The sequence below is a fragment of the Pimephales promelas genome, chromosome 12, assembly GCF_988280905.1.
Source record: "Pimephales promelas chromosome 12, fPimPro1.hap1.1, whole genome shotgun sequence".
NCBI classification, from domain to species: Eukaryota; Metazoa; Chordata; class Actinopteri; order Cypriniformes; family Leuciscidae; genus Pimephales; species Pimephales promelas.
The window spans coordinates 4,687,770-4,715,520 of NC_142780.1; the positions used below are offsets into that span (position 1 = coordinate 4,687,770).

Consider the following 27,751-nt stretch of genomic DNA (forward strand, 5'->3'; position numbering starts at 1 on the left):
CAACCTGTCACTCACATGAGATCCACCAATAACAAACCAACACCATCCAATCAATTACCAAGAAAAATCCATGTAATGACCCCTTAAATGTCTCCTGCAAGTCACTAAACTAAGGTCAATTCTAGATAGTACTTATAAGTTTTGTATAAAGAAAAGACATACAACAGACACTACAGCACTAATGATTTATTTATGGCAATTTAGGAGGTGAAACTTTTCTAAAGGCAGTAAAAAAAAAAATCATCCTCATACACACATTATCCTCACAATTGCTGGAATAAATAAATTAAAAAGCAACACGAGTTCCTCAACTTTTTACTTTAGAGGAGAATGGCTGAAAATACATTTTCCAAGCACCTCGTATTACAGGAGAAATGTGTTTCTGTAAACTCAAATGTAATGAACATTTCATTTTTTAATAATACAGTAAGAGAAGCATTTTGTACAAGATCAAGGGTAGGAACTTAAACAACACTTACATACAACAAGGTATGTTTAGGAATGACAGTGCTGTTTTATTATTCATATCTGTAATGAAGACGGCTAAATGCAAGATTTTACAATGAAACATCAATCTAAGCATTCAAATCCTAATCGATCAGCGGGCCTTGCTTGGGTCCTTCCAGCATACGGAGAGTTTCATCCCACTGTGAAAACTGCTTCGACAAAAGAATCATCTGTGAAAAGGTTAAGGATCCTTAGGCATTCATGTTCAAAAATGAGCTTATTGTGTGCTTTTTATGGCTGGAGGGACTTTTGAACACATGGCACGCAGTCTTTTTTAACATTCACGGCAATTAAGGATACCATTTTGTTGTATTCTTCAAACAGCCTTTTGACTTCAGCAGACAGTTCTTCATTCTGGTCCTGTGGAAGTCAATCACAGATCAGATACGCTTGAATAGGAAAGAGAATCAGCATGATTCACAACATGTGCTCGCTTAGCATCTAAAATCCAAGTTTTATAAAAGAAAACGCTACTCCATCTGCAAATGTGCATAGGAATAGAGCAGAGGTGTAAAAAGTACTTCACTACTATAATTATCATTGGTTACACTATGTAACATGCACTTTCCTCAGTAATAACAGTAATTTATGCATAATTACATGCAACTAACCCTCAACCAAACGCCAATCATAACCCTATCATAACCCTATAGTGTACATGTAGGTAATTATTACTACTCAGTACTTCAATATATAAATTATAATATATAAACAAATAAAATGTAACCCTTTCTTTTAAGGTGATCATGTAATTATAAGTACTGTGTAATAATAATTAACTACATGTATATAGGGTTAGGATTGGGGTTTGGTTGAGGGTTAGTTGCATTAAATAATTTTTTAGTCTCTAAAGTATAATTATTACTACAGTAACTGTAACGTGTAACAAGGACACTATAAAATAAAGTGCCTTATTATTTTTTGGAATCTGTATTTTACTTGTGTTCTGTTAAAACCGAATACTTGTATTTTGACTCACGTTTATAAGGTAAAAATAATACTTTTGACTCCATTACAATTTCATTTAGAATTTAAAGTACCCAGTGCATACATTATATAAAATAATTTCTCCTTTATTTAACCCTCTGGGGTTGTTCGTTTCAGAGTCACACTCGGGGTGTTTGGGTCCAAATGGGTCCAAAATCATGATTTTTTTTTTTCACTCTTTTTTTATAATATTTTTTCTTTTCTTTTTTGGTGTTTTGAGAAAATTTCCAAAAAAAAAAATTATAATTAGTATTAATGCAATAATTATGACAAAATTTCCCCCCATTGAACATAATAGAAAAAATATTTTAAAAAATATAATAAAAAAAAAAAAATTTAAAGCTGTATTTCATTTTAGAGTCAAGCCTAGGCCTCATAAAAGCAATTTTTGAAATGAGATTGATGCCATCTGGTGGACAAACTGAGCATTTTAAAAATGCAAAACACATGTATTATCTGAATTTTTTGGTGTGTTTGTGTATAAAAGTGTGTGTGTGTGTCTTGGATGTGTCTGTTCTGCACTCTTGATGTTTTATAGATTCGCCCCTTCACTGTTGTGTGCTTTTTTCAAGATCGTGGCTGATTTGTAGATTGTACGCTCAAAAAAACTCAGTATTTCACATTTTTGCCAATTACCCATTCATTTTCCATGCGGGTCCAACACCCCAAGTGTGACTATTTTTTTTGTACAACCACTTAGACTACTCACATCCTATCCCCAATTTTTTGGGGTGTTCTAACACCAAATACCAACAAAGTCACCAAATTTCGGACCATTCCGAGGAAGCTGTGATTTAAAAAAAAAAATGTATTTATATTCTTCGGGTCCATTTGGGCCGAACAACCGCAGAGGTTTAAAGGGATACTGCACTTTTTTTTTTTTTTTAATAAGCTCATTTTACAACTCCCTCAGTCTGTCTCTTTACTGTCTCTTTATTGATATTCTTCTAAATTTCAGAAAATCGACTGAATGGATTCGAAAATGGTCAAACCCAACTGTTTAACTCTGGGGGAGTTGTAAAATGAGCCTATTTCCAAAAAAAGTGGAGTATCCCTTTAATACTAAAAATATTCTTTTTCTTTATACTAATGTGACTGAAAGAAAAGGCTTGCGTAATGATGACAGAAGTTTTGGGTGAACTATCCTTTACAGAGAAAGACTTTGAGTAATGTGTTTTATGATAAGCATCACTGTAAATAGATGCACTTGAGAGTGAACACGGTCCATAATTAGTCTTGACTATTAGTCTGAAAATCACTATCAAATGGGAAACACCAAAGTTTACCAGAATTCGCTTACTGCATCTTTAAATGTAGACGTTTAATTGAGTAAATTTCTGAAACAGAGTACTTGTGCTTTAACTCGTGTATGGAAGTGAGCCCAGAGTGAAAAGAAGTGAAAAACCTGCTGTTGAATGTGAATTTGTGACAACCGCTGCACTTTAGTGGTCAACTCTGGAACCGCTGTAAAAACATGATGAGAAGGGGGGGGGGGGGGGGGGACAAAACACCGTTTTGTTAACAATACATCCAGATAACCTTAAAATATAAGAAAAGAGTTACTTAAATATTTGCCCAACATAGCAATGGTCAGTGTTTAACCTTTAATGTGGTTGCTGTCCAGAAGAGGCTGCAGATTGTGCACCTGCTCCAATAATGTGGCCTGGGAACGCAGAAACTCTTCCTCTGTTGATAAAGGAGGAGGAGATTTATACATTGTTGAAATAATTAAATCTGTACAAAAAAATATGGGCCTAGATTAAGCAGGGCTTAGATTAAGCCAGGATAGGCCTTTTAAAGCAACACCAAGTAACTTTTCCTCTGCGGTCGCCCTACAGGTTGGAAGTGGAATTGACCTATGGCTAAGCCACGCCCCCTCCACTCGCTCGGACACACAGTCAACACTCGGGCACGGGCGCTATGGCGGCTGTCACACTATGAGACATTTCACAGGATATTTCATCTCGAAGTCACCTAAAGGGCCTAAACTATGCATTAGAGGGTTATATTAATCATTTTATTGTTGAGAAGGTCGATGAAAAGCTTCAGCTCCAGGCAAAAATGTACAGGTCACAGTATTCACATGAATCACTCAGCACAACATTGTTAACATTTGTTTGTTATCTCGGTTATTTACAGATATATGTTAATGAAGCTAAGTGACATGATGTACAACGCAGCTAGAAGCTAACGTTAACGTTTTCTAATGTTAGCCTAACGTTATGTTAGAGATTTTAAAGATAACGTTCAAATACGTTGTTGACTTAACTTAGAACGGATGTAGACATCCTTGTTTAATTTATCCACGTTTAGTTGGTGTTGTGGTCTACCGCATAACTTTATCCAGAGCAGACACTTATCTCGGTTGAGATGTTGCTTGGGAAAGGGTAAAAAAAAATAAGCTGCATGTACCCCATACACACCGTTTGACCATTTTAGACTTAAAATTAGGGTTGGGTATCGTTCGAATTTGAACGATTCTGATTCCGATTCCGATTCCTTGTTTCGATTCCGGTTCCTAACGATTCTCGATTCCGATTCTTTTAAGAGGCAGGGTCAAAAAAGTTTAGCTAACCTTGCTAACCAACGGCCTTTCTGAAGGAAATAATCCTTTCTGAAGGAAATACTCCTTCGGTAAAAATACTCCTTTTGTCACAAATTTTGCCGAGATTTCGTTATTTTTAGAAAAGTGAAGCCACACTTTGGACCGCCGACGTAAGCTACTCATGTTCAACTCGCGCGGTTATGCCAACACTTCCGGTAGACGCTTCTTCTTTGGTGTTGTTCAGGGGTTTCTTCTTCCGCTCGGCGGACTGTGAATATCGAAACTAAGAATCGAAATTTTAACTTTTGAACGATTCCGGGAAAAATGAAAAGTTAGTCCCGGTTCCAATCGATACTCGATTCTCGATACCCAACCCTACTTAAAATGACAAAAAAACGAATGAAAACTGACTAACTGCAATGCATTTCAATGGACGTGGAAGCAGAGAATGTCCGAGTGTATTGGATTAGCTGGGCACTGTGATTGGCTCGTCGCGTTTGAGGGCGCGGCTTAGCCATAGGACAATTGTGAATCACATGGGTAAAAAAATGCACTAACCTGCTAGAATAAACTCCAATTTCATTGCGTCTGGCACAGCAATGAAGTCTGTGAACTGGGGGTCCAAATACTTCAGCAAATCTTCAACTGATAGAAAAGATAAATTGATAAAAATGATGAAAGAACATATTAAAACATAAAAAAAAATTTATCACAAATGTTATTGATTAATTGGGAGGCTCTCACTTTTCTTGTGAAGGATCTTGACACGCTCTCTCTTGTTTGCTGTGTTTGCAAGAGCACTACTGATCCTTGTGAGTGATTCAGCACACTGAAGGAAGAAATCCAGCAAAAGGTTAATCAGGTTATATATGAAGAGTTACAACTGGACATGTACTTTCCCAACTTCAAGTTTTTGGCCTGTTAGGCCTAACCAATCAGAGTTTATCACTTTTGATCAAATTTTGCATTCATTGTTTTGTTTTGAATCGTCCTGCAGCATTACAAATTATTTTTAAAGTAAAAATATTCCATGTAATCTCGAAATTAGAATGAACTTGAGAAAACTGTCATTTTAATAATTACAATAGAATTCAGAAAATGCTGTGCAAGATGGTTCTGCATGTCACACAGCAGGACATTTTGCTATTGTTTCCATCAGATCCCTGTAAGCTGCATTCATGTCAACTTTAAATGGTTTTATATGTGAATTTTAAGTGTGTGCCAGTACATTTAATCTAGTGTGTGTCTTAGATCAAGGGTTTTCTATCTTTTAAATGCCAAAGACCCCCAACTATTATCATCTTTGTGTGAGGGTCCCCCATCCTAATTTTTTTTTTATTCGGCTATATGTATAAAAACCCATGTATATTAAAAATGTTATAAATATTATTTGTAAGATTTTTTGTTCACTATACTGTACGTTTTAGGAACTATATTTATTAAAATGACTTTTTAAAGCATTTATTTATTACTTTATTGATTATTTGTTTAAATCAACTTCATTAATTTAATTTAATCTTATTTATTGATTTTTTTCATAGGTTTAGTGGTGTAATTTGTCTGCTGCCACGCCCGCAAAATGAACAGCTCTCAGTAATGTATCAAAACACCTAACTTAACGTTACCAAATGGCAGCATGCAATTTCTTACAAATGCACATTAAAACCGTAAAATCGTCAGCAAGAATGAATGATATTATGTCGTGAATATGATCTGTCAAATCCACAACAAATAAACACTCGTAGCAGACACTGACTGACACACACACACACACAGAGAGAGAGCGGTTATAGGGCTTTAGGCGTGTCTGAGGAGAATCACCTTCACTGGCTTATTGTTTTTTCCTCCTCTTTCCCCATGAACGCGTTTTTCGAGAACTTGAAGTCGGGCGTCCAGATCGTCCAGATTGTTTTTCCCTTCCATTTTGTTGTTCGGCACTTCTCTAAACCGGAAATGACGCTTCGGACACGGACGGCCTCTTCTCCTGCGCGTCACAGCGCAGTCCCCCACCCATAGACTGTAAAAGCCTCCACCACACGTTTCACCAGTGAAGATGTCTAAAGTTTAACAAACACTAAGACTGTAGAGTCACTAAATATTCAACATAAAATCAAAATCGACAATTCATGTTTTTTATGGACCACAATGGGCTTGACCTGCCGCCTTTGCCCATGTGCGTTCGTTTGATTTGCTCATCGTGGCCTATTCCTAGTCATATTTCTAAATGAAAAAAATGTTCTATTTATGTTATTTATGTTATGAAAAAAAATGTTATATTTAACATTCAATTTCAAAATTATTCATGCAATTATAATTGTTGTGTAAATATATTCATGCCACGTGTCAAAGCTGCCCAACAGCAGTAGTCTATGTGTAAAACCATTTTGTTGATACTGAATTCATTTCATTGGTATTTGTAATGGTAATAGCGGGTAATAGCCATACAGTGTCTTTTTATTCTGATTTATTGATTAAATTTATTGACTAAGGTTATGCATTTCCGAGTTTCTCTTTCCTCTCACTCGGTCGTTCCTCTAAAGGCAGTACAGTAACATTGAGCTTTTATACATCACAGAACCTTCAGCTTACTTGTAAGGTAACAAATATGTTGCTTTGAGCTTCTCAACTTAGAACGTATATGTCTTACGATTAGGCTATAGCCTATGTCAGAATCCACTTCCATATTAAGACCAATCCTTGTTGTTTTCATTGCACTGTAAAAAAAATTGTTGGTTTAACTTAAAAAAGTAAGTAACCTGGTTGCCTTAAAATTTTAAGTTCATTGAACTGGAAAAAGTGAGTTAATACAATGAAGGAGAAATGATTTAATCATCAGAAACTTAAAATTATATGTTATCTGAACTAAATAAATTATTTAAGATGATTTGACAAAAGAAAAAATGTTGTGATTACTAAACTGTAAAAAATATTGTTGGTTTAACTTTAAAAAGTAAGTAACCTGGGTTGCCTTAAAATTTTAAGTTGATTGAACTGGAAAAAGTGAGTTAATACAATGAAGGAGATTAATTTCATCATCAGAAACTCAAAATAATAAGTTATATCAACTAAATAAATTATTATAAAGTTGATTTGACAAAAGAAAATATGTTGAGATAGATAACAAATCTTGAAAATATTTTTTACAGTATACACTTGCATCAGTGGAAACTTTATGCTGAGTGAACATACGTTGCACACACCTCTAAACAATAGCTTTCCCCTGACATGTGTTATCTCTTCTCATGCATTCAAACTCATGCTTTTGAAACTCCATAAGATAATACACTGATTATAAATGAAGAGTTCAGATGCAAAAGCCTCGTGCCATTTGAAATTTTCTTCTAATGATCATTTTTATCAAGCTTGTATATTTAAGTTCAGTAATTTCACTTAAATGGCAATTCATAGGTAATCTTCATTGTCATTTAAGTGAAATTACGCAACTTAAATATATAAGCTTGCTTGATAAAAATGATCATTTTAGAAGGAAATTTCAAATGGCACTTAGAGGCTTTTGCATCTGAACTCTTCAAATATTAATGAAGAACAATAATACAGATACATAATATTATTAATAAAATTGTATTAAATTAAATTTAATGAAATTTTATTCTTCATTTATTTGTGCTATTTCCAAAGGTCCAGTTTTGCACTTTGCAAGACAGCTTCATCTCAGTGGTCAGTTTTTGAAACAGACATCACAATTGTCTTGAATAATACTGTAAACTAACACTTTTTCGCCTCTTCTGTTACACATGGGTCTACATCAAGATATACCGTAGATCAAACGGTCTGGCAATGAATAGAGTAGGCTATTTCAGAATCACTGTATCATGATTGCATCGATATGATGGACAAAATTGTATTGTAGTTGTGAGTACACCAGAGTCCTATGCAATTAGTCTTGCCTCACCAAATGCTGCAAAGTGTCCTCCTTTTTGGTGTTATGGAAATGACTACTCCTGGATGACTCACTCACTGCAATACCTTCTCGGTTGGATGTATGCTTGGCTCTCTCTACGAGTAAGACGAGTCAAGTCTCTGAGCCCAGCGGTTCTGGTCCTGCGATCTCAGATGGACTTTGCTGAGTGCTTGAACAGGTTTCCCTTGCTTCTCCACAGCGACCAAAATGCATAATAGCAGGTGCAGAGCCTTAGAGCCTATTGTTGTTTCCTGACAAACATCTTAGCATGATTATGCTCTTTGGTAAACTGTAGAGCTGACCGATCTGACCAGGATAACCTTGGATTGTCACCTCCCCCAGTTTTGTGACTGATGTTTTTTAACGCTGCTCTAGTTGGCTGTGAAGTTGAGCTGGGCTGGTAGACGAAAAAAAAAAAAAAAAAGTGTTGCCCTTCTTAGTTTTGTTCTAGGAGTTGATATTTTATTATGCTCCCGGGCGGCCTAATTTCTCCCATTCTATATAGGGGCCAAGTCTCCAGGGGCTTCAGCCTTGCTACCAACTCATTTTCATCTTTAATAGGAAATTGACTGCTATGCAGGGGGCATTACATTTTGAAAAGGTGATTATTAACGTTAATTTAGTGTGTTAAATTGCTAATAAATTGTACCAAATTAGAATTAGTATGCTGCCTGGGATGTACTTGTGGATGGAACATTTCAGACAAAATGGCTACTGCTCTCTGATCACTGTCATTAGCATTCAAGAATTAAAGGGATAGTTCACTTTGAAATTGATTTTTGATATGTTTTAGCTTACCTCAAGGGCATCCAAGATGTAGGTGTCTTTGTTTCCACAGTAGTTTCAATTTTACTACAAAGTCCAAATTAAACATGATTTAATGACTCGTAAATGTAAGTACACATTGATGGCCTAAGACACGAAACGAGTGGTGTGAGAAAGCGAACAGTATATCGTTTTTACCTCTTGTATACAGCCATGTCCAAGTGATCCAAGGGCGCAGGGATAAAAATACTGTTCGTTTTCTAACACAAACTGCTCGTTTCGTGTCTTAGACCATCGATGTGTACTTACATTTACGAGTCATTAAATCATGTTTAATTTGGACTTCTCTGTGCATGCTCTTTGAGGTGGTGACCATAGACCTCCATTATATGACTGACAGACACGAACGGTTTGACCTAAAAATATCAAAATTGAAACTACTCCAGAAACAAAGACACCTTTATCTTGGATGGATGCCCTTGGGGTAAGCTAAAACATACCAAAAATGAATTTGTGAACTATCCCTTTAACTATAACCACAGTTTTTTCTGCCTGTTTTATGTCAGGGTGGATGTGTAATTCCTAATGAATTGAAGTTAATGAAGTTTTTTTTTTTTTTTTTTTTTGTCATCAACTTGCCTCTTCAAAAGATTTATCACGTGCCCAAATTAAACAGTATGTTATCTTTGCAAGCATAGACTGTAGTTTAATCAGTATTTCTTTTTTAGGCTAATATAATTAGCAACAAACAATATAGTTCTTATTCACAGTGTTTAAAAATTAAACGAAAAGATTGAAAAATTGCAAAACCACCAAATAGGTGGCGATATATTTACCAAGTAAAATAGACACCCCTCATTTTGTTTATGGTTCTTTTGTTCATTATATTAAATAAACATAACTATAAAATTACAGCCACAGTGGTGCCAGGCTTGGACGTGGCTGACTGTTGTTTTGATGCCCCTCAAGTTCCAGTCCGAGATGTGGCAGACCCCAGTGTGGATGTCCCCCAAGACCCAGTCAGCACCACATCAACTCACTCTGAAGAGGCTGGCTGAAGAGGTATGTCCCTCTTTGGCTAATGTACTTTCAAGATGGAGGGGCATCATGGCGACCGACATTAGAACCCCTTACCCGTATGTATTTTCAATGGCATATTATACACTCACGGGAATACTTTATTACTTGAACGAAGTAAATATACATTAATGGGCACACATTTTTGAAAGAACTAAGTGTTTTTAGCTAAGAATAAACTAAAAGAGTTACACAGTGTAGCTTTAACCTACATAAATGTGCACTATTATCCTGCACATATCCAAGTGTCTGTGTGGTTAAGTTACTAGTGCTTATTGCAGGACATTGCAGCCATTATTCTGTGTAGATGAGAGTGTCAACTAGAGAATCAATTTTTTTTTTATTTTTTTTTTTCAAGCATCACATTTCAGCCACAATTCTTAATAGACAACTAAACAAAATAATATGTAGGCTAATATATTACTAGAGGTTCTGACCAAATGTTATTTGCTGCAGTCCATATAATAAAAAAATCAGTTTGAATAAATTATTCAATGACTCGCTTATAAAACTTCAGTGATTTTGAACGAATCTCTTAATGAATGATTCAATGACAAATACAAAAACAGTCACTTGTCGCCACCAACTGGTGTAACCATGTATTTGTTACGATTTTTATTTACTTTTAAAAGATGATTTACTTTGGTACACGTGCAAAGAATGATAAATGACACACACCTAAACTGAATGACAACTAATCTGAAACCATGACAACAAACTCCACCATGGAAACATTGCAAACTGAAAACTATGTCCTGTGGGCAAGATAGACTGCACACATTATAAATATATATCGATATATAAAAAAAGCACAATTAAACAAGGTAACTTTGGATTTGTTTCTACTATACTGTATTTATAGGCCTAAATGTACACAAATGTTTACATATATTATACAGTATTAATAATTATCATGTTCATACTTGTTTTTTGCAACAGGGCGTTTTCTATGCTATAAAGTGTTTCTATAATAAAAACATACATAATATATCTTACCTTTCGAGCAATATGGAAGCAAAATTACCAAACATATTTTTTTTACTTTACATGTTATCTTTGCAAGCACACACTTAATCAGTCTTTCTTTTTATTCTATAATTAGCATCAAACAAACAATAGGCCATCATATGCATCAGATATATGCACTTCACATAAAAGTATCATCAATGATTGTCTAGTCACTAGTGTTTTATCAAACCTCACATCATCAAAAATTGAGGGCAGAGACGTTTGAAAATCAAGAGGGTTGCACCTGTTTCTGCGCATGCGCAGTTGAGCAGCGCTCACTCATTGCTGTGAGAGTCTAGGGGAGCGACCCGAGAGCCGCAGTGATGCCAGTAACCCTCTAGGATGCTCTACACACCGATGCTTTTACTGCCGTCTGTTTCAGCCACAGGCCTTTGAGCAGATCCGGATAAATCCGGGAAGAAGGTGTTCTTCCCAGCACGGGATAACGGGAGCGCGCGACCTTGCGCTGAATGTCATCAGAAAGAGGTTTTAATCTCGCTACGGTAAGAACGGAAATCATCATTACTGTATTCGCTAACGACGCTAAATGTGTGTTTAATGTTGAAGTCTGTGATGTTGTTATGTACTATGGGGTGTAAGAGAGAATAGACTGTAAACGCAGGGATATGTATGCGTTTGCCGCATCGAAACGTTTGCGCGATTGATCCCTGAATGTTTGCCTCGCATCTTCCGTTAACCTGTCGTCATTCAGAGGAACTAATGATTAAAGGCTTCTTCTAATGGTGATTTGGGAGAGGCTGGTGGCGTTTTACGACATATTTGACCGAAACTTCATATAGGCCTTCAAATGCAGTGTGTTCAATCGGATGCAAGTGTATCTCTTCATGAATAATGTGTCATTTATTACCATCGTAATTCAGATCGTGTTGAGCAGATCTGTGGTGCTGACACGTGCTGTTCTAGTCTTTGTGCTGATGCTGAATTACCACCTCCTCCTCCCCATCATAATAAAGCCTTTCCCCATCCCCACCATCACTTTGTCTGCTTTATTCCATTGCACCAACTTATTTTTCTTATGTGTTCCCAGACCATCCAGATTTGAGTCTCAGCGATGGATATTTTAAAGCATATAATCAACGACACTGTGGAATTCTACAAATGGAGTCTCACTATTGCAGGTAACTGGCCTCGACTTCAGTGATCCGAGTGTGATGCATGATATCCGTGCGAATAAATAAAGCCGGGAGCAAGGAAAGGCCCTGTTATTTGATTTTGACACAGCGACTGCAGATTTGATGAAGAAGAACAGACTTCAACGAATGTAAATGTTAGAAATTACAATGCTTGCAATTTTCGATCGGACTTGAAGTAGAATAGAGACAATACTTGTCAAAAGTTTGGAAACATCCCAATTAATTCATGTTTTTTAAAGGGATAGTTCACTTTGAAATTAATTTTTGGTATGTTTTAGCTCACCTCAAGGGCATCCAAGATGTAGGTGTCTTTGTTTCCACAGTAGTTTCAATTTTGATATTTTTAGGTCAAACCGTTCGTGTCTATCAGTCATATAATGGAGGTCTATGGTCACCACCTCAAAGTGCATGCACAGAGAAGTCCAAATTAGGCATGATTTAATGACTCGTAAATGGAAGTACACATCAATGGCCTAAGACACGAAACGAGCGGTTTGTGTGAGAAAATGAACAGTATTTATATCGTTTTTACCTCTTGTAACCAGATGAAATATCACTTGGATGTGGCTGTGGTTACAAGAGGTGAAAACAATATAAATACTGTTCGTTTTCTCACACAAACCACTCGTTCCGTGTCTTAGGCCATCAATGTGTACTTACATTTACGAGTCATTAAATCATGTTTAATCTGGACTTCTCTGTGCATGCTCTTTAAGGTGGTGACCATAGACCTCCATTATATGACCCACAGACAAGAACAGTTTGACCTAAAAATATTAATTCCTAAAAAATAATTTCAAAGTGAACTACCTCTTTAAGTCTCTTCTGCTCACCAAGGCTGCATTTATTTAATATAAAATACAGTTAAAACAGTAATATTGTAAAATATTATTACATATTGTTTTCTATTAGAATCCATTTTAAATTGCAATTAATTCCTGTGATGCAAAGCTGAATTTTCAGCATCATTACTCCAGTGTCAGTGTCACATGATCCTTTTCTAATATGATGATTTGACAGGAAACAGGTAAAAATGATGTAAGTGCATTATATAGACATTTGTAGATTTCAGATAAAGCTCCAATAAAGGGATCTCGTGTCTGTTTGTAGACAAGCGTGTGCAGAAATGGCCCTTGATGGATTCGCCGCTGCCCACGCTGGCCATCAGCTCCTCCTACCTGCTCTTCCTCTGGCTGGGACCCAAGTACATGCAGGGCAGAGAAGCCTTCCAGCTGAGGAAGACCCTCATCGTCTACAACTTCAGCATGGTCATCCTTAACTTCTTCATTTTCAAAGAGGTGAGTTCACCCAAACTCTCAGCATGGTTTTTATGCTTCATGCATACATATTTATTGTGTTTATCCTTTTTAAAAATGATTATTTAGTCATTTTATTTAGTTTCAGTTCAAATCTGCCTATGGTGAAAACACACCTCGTTTATTAGAAACTGCATATTCATCAGAGCCGAATAACTGAAGTACAGTGGTGCTTGTGCTGCCTGTTTATGTGCTATTCATGTACCATTACTGCTATATTTAGCAGTAAATTCATTGTAACTACCATTTCTCTGGGTGTTTATGATTCAGCAACATCAACTTCATTCGGACAGAATACATGATGGTCAGAAGTCAGGTTTGAGAAATTAATTAAATCAGCCAACATTTATTGAAATGTGAAATTTGTCATTTGCTGATGAGATTCTATTTAATCTTACTTTATATTATTTTTGGGTTATTGCTCATTATTTTTTGCAAACTTCCATTTTATTACCATACACCATTAACATAGACCATAATGTCTTATGCTGCATCCTTTTTCGCCTACTACTATACACCAAAAGTACGTGCTGTTTTCGTGAAGACAAAGTACATATTTTCAACTGTGTTGCAGAAGAGTAGGCAAGCTTAAATTGGGTTAAAATACTTTGTCATAATTGCGTTTTTAACGGACAGCTCTGTCGCTTTTTTACATGCATCCTGTCACTGTTTAAACTGCCCTGTCAATCATTTTGTCACAATTTAAATGAATATAATTTACAATGTAATAGAGAGAAAAGTAGTTGCACATTGATCATGAGTCTTTCATGCGAAGACTCTCCTCATGTTTTTGCATAATGATGCATTTAAAAGGTAATGAACAAATGTATCTTTTATAAAAGTTCACAACAATGCTATTGCAGGTGAAATAAAATGTTGATATCATTGAATAAATATATTTTTGCCAGGTTAGAGACCGATTATTAATCACTCAAACGCTTTATCTAAACCTCTCTACTTAAAGGAGAACTCCGGCGCAAAATGAACCTTTGGTCTAATTGCACATTGTTACCTATTCAACCGTTATCTGAGATTTTTTTTCATGATTGCCGAATCTAAATAGTTTTATCTATTAAAACAGTTTAGCCTATAATGCTAGTATAACGCTAGTGTATAGGGCGTAGAGTAATAACAAATAAAAATCGCTTGTTATTACCACTAACAAGGCTCAAAATAGCCCCACAGTAACACGGTAGCATAATAAGGGTCCCTACATTCAAAACGAAGCATTGAGAACTTTGTCAGTGTCCATACAGTTTAATAAGAAGATATTTTATACACACAGTCAACTTCACGGATACAGGAAGAAGCCATCTTTAAAATATAGTCTCTACCAGTCGATCTACGAATGCTGATCCAAGTGCGCTGAACTGTGCAGAATCTTATATGGTCCATTGTTTCCGGAAGAAACACAAACACGAACCATTTTCTTCTCTTTAATATGTACACGTAGCCTACTGTTCGCGCTCACCTTATGACCTTATTCACATCTCACCAGCGCACTTGGATCGGCGTTCGTAGATCGACTGGTAGAGACTATTTTTCAAAGATGGCTTCTTCCTGTATTCGCGAAGTTGACTGTGTGTATAAAATATCTTCTTATTAAACGGTATGGACACTGACAAAGTTCTCAATGCTTCGGTTTGAATGTAGGGACCCTTATTATGCTACCGTGTTACTGTGGGGCTATTTTGAGCCTTGTTAGTGGTAATAAAAAGCGATTTTTATTTGTCATTACTCTATGCCCTATAGACTAGCGTTATACTAGCATTATAGGCTAAACTGTTTTTATAGATAAAACTATTTACATTCGGCAATCATGAAAAAAAAATCTCAGATAACGGTTGACTAGGTAACAATGTGTAATTAGACCAAAGGTTCATTTTGCGCCGGAGTTGTCCTTTAACCATTGGACTAGCATATCCGCCATGTTTGTAGTTTTTTAAACACTTTTTATTGAATAGTGTTTGTAGTTCTAATCGAATCCTTGTCCAGCGGGCAGTGGATTGTGGGCAATATTAGCCGCTAGAGTGTATACACTGATCCGTTAACACTGTAAGTCCAAATCTGATTATTTGTGTGACTGGAATTTGATCTGAAATGAATGACTGTCCACATTGTGTATCACAACTATTTAGATCCGATTTGTGTCCACAAATTACACAGAAAGGAAATCGAGATGACAGCAAGCGGCGTCCTGATTATCCTGTTTCGTCCTGTTTTCTCAATGTTACAAAAGCACAGTCATTTGTTTTTGAGTTAAAGGGATACTTCACTTCTGGAAAGATGAATGTGTATTTACAGTAAAATGGGTCATTTATGTAGAAGAAATGTGAAATTATTTTTGAATTTGGAGCTTCTCTAGACTGAGAAAAGCCAGAAACTGTATTTTTGGCTAATGTGGATGAAAGACAACAACTCCCAGAATGCACTTGCTTCGCTGCCCTAGGAGGCCACGCCTACCAGTAACAGAGCACAGTAGTTAAACAACAAGTCTAGGCTACTAGTGAGTCTCCGTGATGAGTCTGCCTGAAAATGTGTTTCAAGATCGCCCAAAATGTCCGGGATCCGGCTTTTGCGTTCTACAGTCGCCATTCATTATGTTTACTGTGGCGAGCGGGACGAGTGAGGGCCGCGGGAGAACGGCGCGAGTCATGTTTACTGCTGCGAGCGGGACGAGTGAGGGCCGCGGGAGAACGACGCGAGTCATGTTTACTGTGGCGAGCGGGAAGAGTGAGGGCCGCGGGAGAACGGCGCGAGGCCGGTGGCGTGATTACTGATGAGCGACACCTGTGAGACGCACTGGTCTCGTATCTCTCACGAAGGAGTGGGAATTTTTTTAGCAATGTTAAAACGCACATCAAATGATCACTTGTTTAGCGTTCATGTAAACACTACAGATTCACCAATCGGAATAAATTCAGTTGAATGGCAACTGCAGAAAGCAAAAGCTGAATCCCGCACATCGACGGTCGGACATGTCTGGGAAAAAGAGGACGGTAACCCCTACTACTCAGCTTTCTCCACAGAACAAGAGCCTGCTAGCTTAGCCTCCAAAAAGAAGATGGCCGACACTATGTGTCCATACTGTGAGTGAGATCGCCCTCTATGGGCGGGTTGAGAACATTCAGGACACAACTACTGACTGTAGTCTTTAGCCTCTGGACAAAAAATTTTCCAATGACGCAAAAATCGTCATTTTGCGTTATCTGAGGATTTTTTTCCAGACAAAAATACATAAATCTCTCGTGTCAGTGGGATATGAGGGTGGAAAGCATGGTAATTTGAAATTACTACTAATACAAAGCTTAATGCTAAATCCTGAAGTATCCCTTTAATGATGTCTTACTCTTATCCTTATGCCACTAAATGATGGAGTATTTTAAGTTGTTTCCGCTATTATAATTAGACAGAATCATTTGCCGATTCGTGTCGTGACTCGTGGAAGTCTCACCAGTAAAGTCCAGTGATGAAATATGTGTGTTCTGGAAACAGGAACAGGAACCCTCAGGTGCCGCTTTACTCACTGTCTCCTCATGGAAAGGTGAAGTAGGCTCTTTATCTCCTTCTCTTCAGCAATCAGAAATCTGGGGGAGGGGGGCGGACATGTAAAGGTTCCCAACTCGTATCAAACCGTGACCCCAAAACCGAGGAATGTGCCGAATCATGACTTCTGTGTACCATTACACCCCTAGTTGGTAATTATATGTCAAAAACTGCAACATGGAGGGGTTTGCCATAGAGATGTTGTCTTATTTACTACATGACAATGTGCAGAAGTGGAGGAGACTGGTATGACCCACTTTATTCCTTGCTGTCGTCTCCGCCGGTCTCAAAACACGTGTCATTTTCTGCTCGTCCGACACTTTAAGACAACGCAACCTTATTTCTACAGCGACTTAAGATATTCACATACATTATGAAATACGATCAGATCAGTCAGACTGAAATAGATATCCAGAAATTTGATTTGAATATGATTTCAAACCACATATCAATGTAGCTCTTTGTAAAAATCTGCCTTTTGCCGTTCACACTTGCTAAATCTGATCGGATTTGCCCTGACCGTCTGAACGAGGCTTAACTGTAAATAGCAGACCATCCAGGTATCTTTGCAATACTCATTTAATCCTACGATTTGGGACACACCAGTTCTAATTGACTATTTAGGAAGGATGGTATGCGATTTTTGGGATGCAGCGTTAGTTTTTCATTCTAGATCTAGTAACTTTTTGCTAGTGCTAGATCTAAATTCGCCCTCTCTTATGCATGAGGTGAAAAAATGAATGAATAGGAATTGTCCTTTATGCCAATCGCAGCTCAGCTCACATTCAGTGCCATTCCCTCAATGAAATGGTCCAGATGTCAATTATTAAATGTTCTGTTCCAGCTCTTCCTTGCAGCGCGGGCGGCCAACTACAGCTACATCTGCCAGCCCGTCGACTACTCGGATGATCCCAATGAAGTGAGGGTGAGTGTGCTTCCCACATAGGATCACAATGTTACCCAGACTCGGCACTGAAACTGGACACGTAATTCTGCTCTCCAGTTACTCGGCTGAAGAGTGTTCCCGGAGTGGGATAACCGAGGAGTTCGGTTTCACTCTGTGACTTCACATTATTACATTCACAAACGCCATCTGATTTCTATTTATTTTTTTTAGCCATACCATGCACCATTTTAAATGCAAATGTAGTTTTTATTAATCTTAATTTTCAGTATAAATTAAAGGAGTTGTTCACTTTTGAAAAAACTTTTGCTGATAATTTACTCACCCCCATGTCATCCAAGATATCCATGTATTTCTTTCTTCAGTCGAAAAGAAAGTAAGGTTTTTGATGAAAACATTCCAGGATTTTCTCCATATAATGGACTTCAATGGGAACCAAACGGTTCTAGGTCCAAATGTCACTTTCAGTGCAAACTGCAAACTGTTCAAAGGGCTTTAAATGACACCAGACGATGAATAAGGGTCTTATCTAGCGAAACGATCGCTCATTTAAAAAATAAATAAAAAAGTTTAAATTTTATAAGCTCAAATGCTCGCCTTGCTCTGTTCTGTGTTGAGCGTTCGTGACTCTCCTGTTCGAACTCGTTCATCTAAATAAACAAATCTTTTTTCGAGTCATCCTAGGTAAGACCCTTATTCATCGCCTGGTGTCGTTTAAAGCCCTTTGAACAGTTTGCAGTTTGCACTGAAAGTGTCTTTTGGACCTTGAACCGTTTGTTTCCCATTGAAGTCCATAATATGGAGAAAATCCTGGAATGTTTTCATCAAAAACCTTAATTTCTTTTCGACTGAGGAAAGAAAGACGTAGACATCTTGGATGACATGGGGGTGAGTCAATCAGCTGATGTTTTTTTAAAAGTGAACTACTCCTTTAACCACCGTGATGTTATCATGAACACAACATGTTGAGTATTTGCAGAAAGATTAAATAATATTAATACATTGGTTAAGCTGTATTGCACAATGAAAACTTGATTTCTTTGCTTTCATTTAATGTAATTCTTTAAAATGTGCAATCTACTTGTCACAACTGGTAAAACAAGAAGACAAGGTATCTATTAGCGGCAATAAATCTTTAATCATAACAAAAACAAAGAGCAGGACCTGTTACTGTTTCTAATTATCCAAGTTCGACCAAATATGAAATAACTGTACGTTCACACCGCCGTCGACTTGATCGTCAAAGAAGCTCTGGCCGCCCATTCCCACTTTAAAACGAGCGTTCGTAAATATTTCAAATAAAAGTTGTGCTCATACGGTCCCTATAAGCAAACAACGTCATGTCATAAGGGATAGGAAACCTGTAGGAAACACAGCAACGGTGATGAATAGCTTCTCTTCCATTTTCTCTGAACTGATCTTTTGGTAGGAACGAAAGTTTACTTTTTATGTTTCTCCGGAATCAGCCAGCGCGAAGGATGTCTATATTCCGATTGGTTGCTGGCGTTTGGCCGTTGAACCGCGTCACAGCTCATTACCATAAAGTTGAGCTTCTTTCAACATTCAACTTTCTGATTGATGCTCAAAACGCCCAAAACGCGACGCCAATGGATTTGACGCTACTTGCAACTGAGAAAAGCCAGCTTCCATTGAAAATGAATGACTTCTGGTCACTTTGGGCGGTGTGAACGTACAGTAATTGGTATCATTGCTCTCGGTATGTCTCAAAATTAAGTTAGGCAAAATGAATCAAAAGTTATTAACATTTTTAGCATTTTATTATATATTTTGAATGCTGCACTGAATCAAAAGAGACCAGTTTTATGATTTTGGAGCAAACCGTTCAGAAGTTATTGCCAAACACAGCCATTTTCATACCTCCTGACCAGTAGGTGGCGCTGTGCCGAAATGCTACATGTAGCCTCAGGTCATGATGACATGTACCAAGATTCATTTCAATACGTTAAAGTGTTATGGAGATATAGCCATTTTTACAGGCTCTTTATCAAATTCGTTCGCATATATTTAAGAACAGTTGGCTTTTCAAAAACCTTTTAATAACTTTTGGTGAAAATCAGACGAACTGTCTTGGCTAGTTCGAAGTTAGTTCAATTAATGTAATTACTGCTTTGTAACACAAAGATAACTCTAAACAAAGAGAGAACCAAACTGAGGGTTTGGATACACGGGATAATGAGAACTGAACAAGAAACAAGTGGCAAACATTATCCGTAACCATGGGAACAAATGGGAACATAGTTAGAAACCCACAATCAGCTCCCGAGCTCGTGGATCAGTATAAGGTGTTCATGAATTCGGGCCTGGACGGTAAAGGGTGCTGACTCACTACACATTGGGACACTGATGACTAGGGTTGGGTATCGAGAATCGAGTATCGAGTGGAACCGGGACTAACTTTTAGTTTTTCCCAGAATCGTTCAAAAGTTAAACTTTCGATTCCTAGTTTCGATATTCATAGTCCGCCGAGCGGAAGAAGAAACCGCTGAACAACACCAACGAAGAAGCGTCTACTGGAAGTGTTGGCATAACCGCGCGAGTCGAACATTAGTAGCTTACGTCAGCGGTCCAAAGTGTGGCTTCACTTTTCTAAAAATAACGAAATCTCGGCAAAATGCAAAATTTGTGACAAAAGGAGTATTTGTGACAGGAGTATTTCCTTCAGAAAGGCCGTTAGTTAGCAAGGTTAGCTAAACTTTTTTGACCCTGCCTCTTAAAAGAATCGGAATCGAGAATCGTTAGGAACCGGAATCGAAACAAGGAATCGGAATCGGAATCAGAATCGTTCAAATTCAAACGATACCCAACCCTACTGATGACTCTGTGTACAACTTCACTATTGGTGTTTATGAACAACAGCAGAACTGATATCTTTCTGACATTACTTGACAAGTACATTATGATAAAAACTATGCTTGTTTCATATCCGTGCAACATTTCAGCCCCAAATAAATTATAAATGTTTGCTAGATACTGTTTAATACCTGTTTTACAATGTATGTGAAATATACTAAAATAATAGTTTGTGTTTTGAGGCCCCGTCTGATATAATACTTTAGTAAAGACTCATCTTCTCTTTTGATGGCAGGTGGCAGCAGCCTTGTGGTGGTACTTTATTTCCAAAGGTGTGGAGTACCTCGACACTGTGTTTTTCATCTTACGGAAGAAGTTCAACCAAATCAGCTTCTTGCATGTCTATCACCACTGCACCATGTTCACTCTGTGGTGGATTGGCATCAAATGGGTCGCCGGTGGACAGTGTAAGTATTAAAGGAGTAGTTCACTTAATTTAATAATTTACTCACCCCCATGTCATCCAAGATGTCCATGTCTTTCTTTCTTCAGTCGAAAAGAAATTAAGGTTTTTGATGAAAACATTCCAGGATTTTCTTCATATAATGGACTTCAATGGGAACCAAATGGTTCAAGGTCTAAAAGACAGTTTCAATGCAAACTGCAAACTGTTGAAAGGGTTCCAGACGATGAATAAGGGTCTTATCTAGCGAAACGATCGCTCATTTAATAAATAAATAACAAAGTTTAAGTTTTATAAGCTCAATGGTCGCCTTGCTCTGTTCTGTGTGACTCCTGTTCGAACTCGTTCATCAAAATGAACGAATCTTTTTCGTGTCATTTGGTTCATTCAACGAACGAAATGAACGAATTGACTCGGGAAAAGATTAGTTAATTTTGATGAACGAGTTCGAACAGGAGAGTCACGAACGCTCATCACAGAACAGAGCAAGGCGAGCATTTGAGCTTATAAAACTGATTTTTTTTTTTTTTTTAATGAGCGATATTTTCGCTTGATATGACCCTTATTCATCGTCTGGTGTCGTTTAAAGCCCTTTGAACAGTTTGCAGTTTGCACTGAAACTGTCTTTTGGACCTTAAACCATTTGGTACCCAGTAAAGTGCATGGATATCTTGGATGACATGGGGGTGAGTAAATTATCAGCAAAAGTAAAAGAAATACAGACCCTGTCTGTCAAGCTCAGAAAAGAGCAACAGCATAGAAGTCGTTCATTCTGTATGATTCATGCGCTATATTACAACAAATCTGTCCGAATAACAGAACAATTCTGACATTTTACTGGTAATCTTCCACTCATATGAAATGGACTGATGTGCATCTGTCTGTTTTGCAGCATTCTTCGGGGCTCATATGAACGCAGCCATCCATGTCTTGATGTACTTGTATTATGGGCTGGCCGCATTTGGTCCAAAAATACAGAAATATCTGTGGTGGAAAAAATATCTGACGATCATCCAAATGGTATGTGTTCACAAGCAAAGTGCCGCTTTTGAGACTGATGTGGAATACAAGGTTGGTTCTTCAGTTAGGGGAACTTTAGAAAAAAACTGATCCTATTTTATCCTAATTTTTAGCATCAAATTCCAGAATTTACTTGAGGATTCTTTACTTCAGTATTATTTTAGATTATTGTAACTTTCCCTTAATAAATTAAAAGTCTTAAATGGAAAATGATTCTTTTTCTTTGCACTTTTTTCTCTAAGAAGTAAAAGATACATAATTTCCATCTCCATTTGATATTTATAGAATGCAGCTTCCGCTGTCAAGCATTTAATACAATTCAGTTTTCCAAAAACACTTAAGCTGAGTAACTGTTTTAATATCAGAAATGCCATTCATTTTCACCATAGTGGCTTTATTATGATCGACATGTGACTACTACTGTTTAAAAGTTTGTGGCGGGGGAGAAACGAATAAACTAAAATAATTATTTTATTCAGTAAGGGTGAAGTAAATTGTTGTAAAGACTAAAATTGTTATAATGTTACAAAAGATTTCTAATTCAAATAAATGCTGTTGTTTAAAGCAGCAAATCATATTAGAATGATTTCTGAAGGATCATGTGACACTAAAGACTGGAGTAATGATGCTAAAAATTCTACTTTGGTCACATCATACCAATTGTAACAATGAGTAATTAATGACATTTTTATTAGATTTTAGTCAAAATGCAATCACACAAATATGATTTAAGTGCATATTTGTATACCAATATGCCAATAGGTGGCGCTGTTACATAATTGATGTTGTGTGGGCAGTGTGAAGATAATGTTACACATACAAAGTTTGGTGTCAATATGCTGAAGCTTTGGAGAGTTACAGCCTCAAAATAAGCGTGGCACCATGCCATCATCAAATGTGTTGATGCTTTATTTGAGAATGGTTCAGTCAATCCAAAAGCTTATAGTAATTTTTTGCCAGCACAGTGTGAAGATGATCTTAGCCGAATGTGGTGAAAATCGGACCACCGCTCTAAGAGTTCGAAAAAGTAGGTTTTCAAAGAAATTCAAAATGGCGGACAACAAGTTTGACTGAGTATGGTATCATTGTTCTTAGTATGTCTCAAGGAATCTATCAACAGTTTCATTAAATTGGGCAAAAATAATCAAAAGTTATTAGCATTTTTAATTTGAGCAAATATTAGCAAATTGCATTATACATTTTGACCAGTAGGTGGCGCTGTTCTGAAACTTTTTTTTAAGGGATACTCCACTTTTTTTGGAAATAGGCTAATTTTACCACTCCCCCAGAGTTAAAAAGTTAAGTTTTACCATTTTCGAATCCATTCAGCCGATTTTCTGATATTTAGAAGAATATCAGTAACCAGACAGTTTCTGGTCTCATTGACTTCCATAGTAGGAAAAAAATATACTATGGAAGTCAATGAGACCAGAAACTGTTCGCATGGCCAATATGCGAAAATTGGATATCATTCGACTCGGAATACTGTTCTGAATTAAAAGAATCCAGTTTTATGAATTTGGAACCATTTAGAAGTTATAAGTGATTTTTTATCAAACCAGTTCAGCAGAAATCCTGCCCTGCTGTAGATAATTTCATTGGTTAAGGTTACAGTGACGGGTAGGTTTAGGGATTCATGTTTGGTGTAGGCCATCAGTACAGGGATTGACATGAACAATGATATCTTTAGAATCGGCTGCAACTGGTTTGGGGAAAGAAATCACGTGTACCAAGACTCGTCCCAATACGCTAAAGTGAGATACGGTGTATCCTCGCATCAATTTTAACGTGCTCTTTGGCCAATTCATTGGCATGTTATCTGAGAAAAGTTGGGTTTTTCAAAAAGCTTTTAATAACTTTATGCCAGCACAGTCTGAAGATGAACTGAGCCAATTTTGGTGAAAATCGGACGAACCGTCTAGGACGAGCTCGAAAATGGCTCTTCAGAAAATGGTTTGATTCATATGGATTCGTTTTAAAATCTCCTTATGAACTTTTTAAAGTGTCACATTGGTAGTTGTGTAGCTGTCAATGAAGGGACGGAAATCTCTCAGATACAATCAATACGATCTTCATTTGTGTTCTGAAGATGAAGGAAAGTCTTAACGGGTTTGGAACGAGTAAATGGTGACAGAGTTTTCATTTTTTGGGTGAACTATCCCTTTAAGAGGTCCAAAATTGCTGTGCTCAATGTTGAGACTGTCCTCTATCAGTGTGCCAAATTTCATCAGTTTTATGGGCTACCATAGACTCAAAAGTGGAGGAAAAAGAAGAAAACTAACCTTTGGTGCTTGGCCCCAAAATATAGTTATAAACAATCAACATAGTTCATTTAAACATTCAATATAGTTCAATATTCAATATAGCAAATATAAACATTTGCTAACATTCATTTTATCAAGTATAAACATTCAATATAATTCTTTTAAATGATAATACTTTCACAAAATGACTGTTTTGGTGAGCATAACTGTGCGTTCACACCGGACGCGAATAGCGCGTCAAATTCGCGCCTATCGCGTCTAGTTATACGCTTGAACACTTTGAATCCATTTGCGCGTCAAGAGTGAAATTGACGCGTGTAAAAATAAAAGTTTGAAGCGAAATTTACGCGCGTCAGAATCGAAACCCGTTGGCGGCCATCTTTTTTATGTTGATCATAAAAAAGAAAAAAGTCACCGCTCTGTATTTGCTCTGGAGAGCAGAACAGCGGCGTGGGGATCATCATCACTGTATTTGTGTCCACCGGACCCTTCGGAGGCGAACCGTTTGGCGAGTTTCACCATTTGCTCGCTCCAGGAGCTGCGCTGGATGACGGCCGCTGTCAGCGGTACTTGAGCGATACCCTCATCCATCTAATCTGTCATTTATTTTTGTTTTGATGATAATTAGAACCAGCCTCCAAAAGTTATTATCCTGTCATGTGATTTTTTCTCTTGTGCACATGTATGTTGGTTGTCTTTACATTATAATAATATTTCGGGTAACACTTTGCAATAAGGTTCGTTAGTTAACATTAGTTAACTACATTAGTTAATATGAACTAATAATGAATAGCACATATACAGCATTTGTTAATCTTTGTTAATGTTATTTTCAACATTTACTAATACTTGATTAAAATCTTGTTAACATTAGTTAATGCACCGTGAACTAACATGAACAAACGATGAACAGCTGTATTTTCATGAACTAACATTAACAAAGATGAACAAATGCAGTAACAAATGTATTGCTCATGGTTGGTGCATGTTAGTAAATACATTAACTAATGTTAACTAATGAACCTTATTGTAAAGTGTTACCAATATTTCACATAGATAACTTCGCAGACAGCAAACTGACATTGAATCAACGTGGAAACGACGTCTCTCATGACATTGAAACAACGTTGATTTTGCTCATCGAAGTAACGTTGAACCAACGTCAGACGCGGCATTCTTCAAAGCTAAATGAAAATCGAAAATTGGTTTGCTTTCATAACGTTGAAACAACGCGTTGATTTCAAGTTGATTTTCCGTTAGTTTTGAAAGAATGACGCGTCTGACGTTGGTTCAACGTTAATTCGATGAGCAAAACAATGTCAGATCAACGTTGTTTCGATGTCATATTTCCACGTTGATTCAATGTCAGTTTGCTATCTGGGTTATAATATTTATCTAAATAACTTTCAATACAAAATGAACATGTCTCGTATATTGAAATAAAGTTTTAATTGATTAAATATTTGTTTTGTTGTAGATCCACACCAGGCATTTAGTCATATTACAAAATGTATTGAACCATCCAGATCCTTCACAACGTGAGCAAGCAGGCTCCTGATTGGTTAACGAGGCGCGAATTGACGCCAAAGTTCAGATTTTTCAACTCGGGCAGCAGGCGTGAATTCGCGTCAAACGCGTAAATGCACAAACAGCACTCGCGCCTAACGCACCAGACGCTCAATTCGCGCGAACTTGACGAGCAAATGAGGTGTATTCGCGTCTACCGCGCCGAAGCAATTTTTACGCGCGTAAAGGGGCTTTCACACAGGACGCGGTATGCGCTGCGCTGGCTTGAGCGTTGCCCTTCAGATACAACGTGATTTGCGCTGCGCTATGCCGTATGATATTATATATATATGTATATGTGTGTGCGTGTACACATATAACATCGAAATCAACACACGAATCATGAGCTTAGTTCTAAAACATTTATTCAAATAACAAATGAAGAAATTATAGATATATTAAAACACACCTGACACCTATGTCTCCATGACACAGCTTTTCTGACGATGTCGTACAGCTCGTACAGCTCAGGAAATTCCGACAGTACAAGCTGTTCATCCATTTTGATTTGCGTGTTTGTTTCCATATCCCGTTTCTATTGGCCGCGCTGATAATCGTCACAGAGCGCAGCGGCAAAAGTTAAACTATTTTGAACTTTGACCGCGGCGCGCGCGCGAGCAAGTCAATGGTGCGCACCGCTACGCTTGCGCTTTTGTCGACGCAGCAACAAAAGCCATTGAAATGAATGGGTTTCATAGCGCCACGCAGCGCATACCATGTCCTGTGTGAAAGCCCCTTAACGCGTCTTTGCATTGACTTAACATTGAAATCACTCGCGTATGATGTGCTATTCGCATCCGGTGTGAACGCACCATAAGAGACCAAACCCAAACTTTGAAGATGTTTCATTTTTCAAAACTGCCCAATCATGACTAAACCAATGATCAGGCTCTGGGAGCTTACGAGTTATCATGTATCTTTTCATTTCTTCCACAGATCCAGTTTCACGTCACCATTGGCCACACGGCCTTGTCGCTGTACTCTGACTGCCCGTTCCCGAAGTGGATGCACTGGTGTCTGATTGGATACGCCCTCACCTTCATCATCCTCTTTGGCAATTTCTATTACCAGACGTACCGTCGGCAGCCCCGCCGCGAGACCGCATCCAAACCCGGCAAAGCCCTTCACAACGGAGCCTCTAATGGAGCCCTGACGTCTAGTAATGGAAACGCTGCCAAGATGGACGAGAAGCCGGCGGAGAGCGGGAGGAGAAAGCGGAAGGGCAGAGCAAAGCGCGAGTAAAACGGAGGAGAGGGAAGCTGACGCGAGAGGCCGTTCTGAAAGATTGTTCAGCAAATTGTTACGACCAAACAGTATGGCCACTCTGGAGAAATACAAGCCTATATGTAGAGAGACTGAACAACATGACATCTTTCCACATCGCCCCTCTTAAGTTTAGTACATTATTCTATGTATCTGCCTTTTTTACATCACTGTTCTAATGCCAGAAAAGACCCGTGTTTCATCAGTGTACGACGAAAGACTCTGATATCAGAGGGGTTTTTCATCATTTGTTATAGTGGGGTCCAAAAGTTCTTCTGTTTTGCAACATAAAACTATTATCAGAATGATCATGAGATGAACTGATCTAGATCCTGATGTTCTCCAGCATGATTTGCATCTTGTGGAAGAAGAAAATCGCTCGAGAAAAGTCGCTTATTTGAATAGTCAAAAAGGAATTGTGCATATTTCGTCTTTCATTTTACAGACTTTTGGACTCCCACTTTATATCATTTATTTGTGAAACATATTCATGTGTTTGTTTATTTCAAACTTTTGTACTTCATGTAAGTTGCGTGTTGTTTATCTTTTGGCAGGATGTATTGCCTACAGTAATGTACTTTAAAACATAGATCATGTTGCCCTGCATATTTCAGCTTCGATCAAAATTAGGGA

The 27,751-nt window shown here is 37.6% G+C and overlaps 2 protein-coding genes across 2 annotated transcripts; one reads left to right on the forward strand and one right to left on the reverse strand.

Moving 5' to 3' along the window:
- Positions 1–171: 171 nt before the first annotated feature.
- dctn3 (dynactin subunit 3) lies at positions 172–6,019 on the reverse strand. Its single transcript, XM_039651354.2, has 7 exons — positions 5,861–6,019; positions 4,784–4,868; positions 4,598–4,684; positions 3,097–3,180; positions 2,900–2,958; positions 808–867; positions 172–677 (listed from the first exon to the last, which is right to left on the reverse strand). The coding sequence occupies exons 1-7, from the start codon at positions 5,960–5,962 to the stop codon at positions 591–593; spliced, it is 564 nt and encodes a 187-aa protein (XP_039507288.1). The 5' UTR covers positions 5,963–6,019; the 3' UTR covers positions 172–590.
- A 5,086-nt stretch (positions 6,020–11,105) lies between these two features.
- Positions 11,106–27,208, forward strand: elovl4a (ELOVL fatty acid elongase 4a). Its single transcript, XM_039651322.2, has 7 exons — positions 11,106–11,314; positions 11,860–11,950; positions 13,076–13,263; positions 17,672–17,752; positions 20,838–21,009; positions 21,898–22,025; positions 26,792–27,208. The coding sequence occupies exons 2-7, from the start codon at positions 11,884–11,886 to the stop codon at positions 27,095–27,097; spliced, it is 942 nt and encodes a 313-aa protein (XP_039507256.1). The 5' UTR covers positions 11,106–11,314; positions 11,860–11,883; the 3' UTR covers positions 27,098–27,208.
- The last annotated feature ends 543 nt before the right edge of the window (positions 27,209–27,751 follow it).

Excerpts from the sequence above, each read along its gene's own strand:
- dctn3 (XM_039651354.2), bottom strand. The coding sequence starts at position 5,962 with ATGGAAGGGAAAAACAATCTGGACGATCTGGACGCCCGACTTCAAGTT. Across the intron at positions 4,869-5,860 it reads AAAACAATAAGCCAGTGAAG|TGTGCTGAATCACTCACAAG; the intron begins GTGATTCTCCTC and ends TTCTTCCTTCAG. Across the intron at positions 2,959-3,096 it reads GGACAGCAACCACATTAAAG|CGGTTCCAGAGTTGACCACT; the intron begins GTTAAACACTGA and ends ATGTTTTTACAG.
- elovl4a (XM_039651322.2), top strand. The coding sequence starts at position 11,884 with ATGGATATTTTAAAGCATATAATCAACGACACTGTGGAATTCTACAAA. Across the intron at positions 11,951-13,075 it reads ATGGAGTCTCACTATTGCAG|ACAAGCGTGTGCAGAAATGG; the intron begins GTAACTGGCCTC and ends GTCTGTTTGTAG. Across the intron at positions 22,026-26,791 it reads ATCTGACGATCATCCAAATG|ATCCAGTTTCACGTCACCAT; the intron begins GTATGTGTTCAC and ends TTTCTTCCACAG.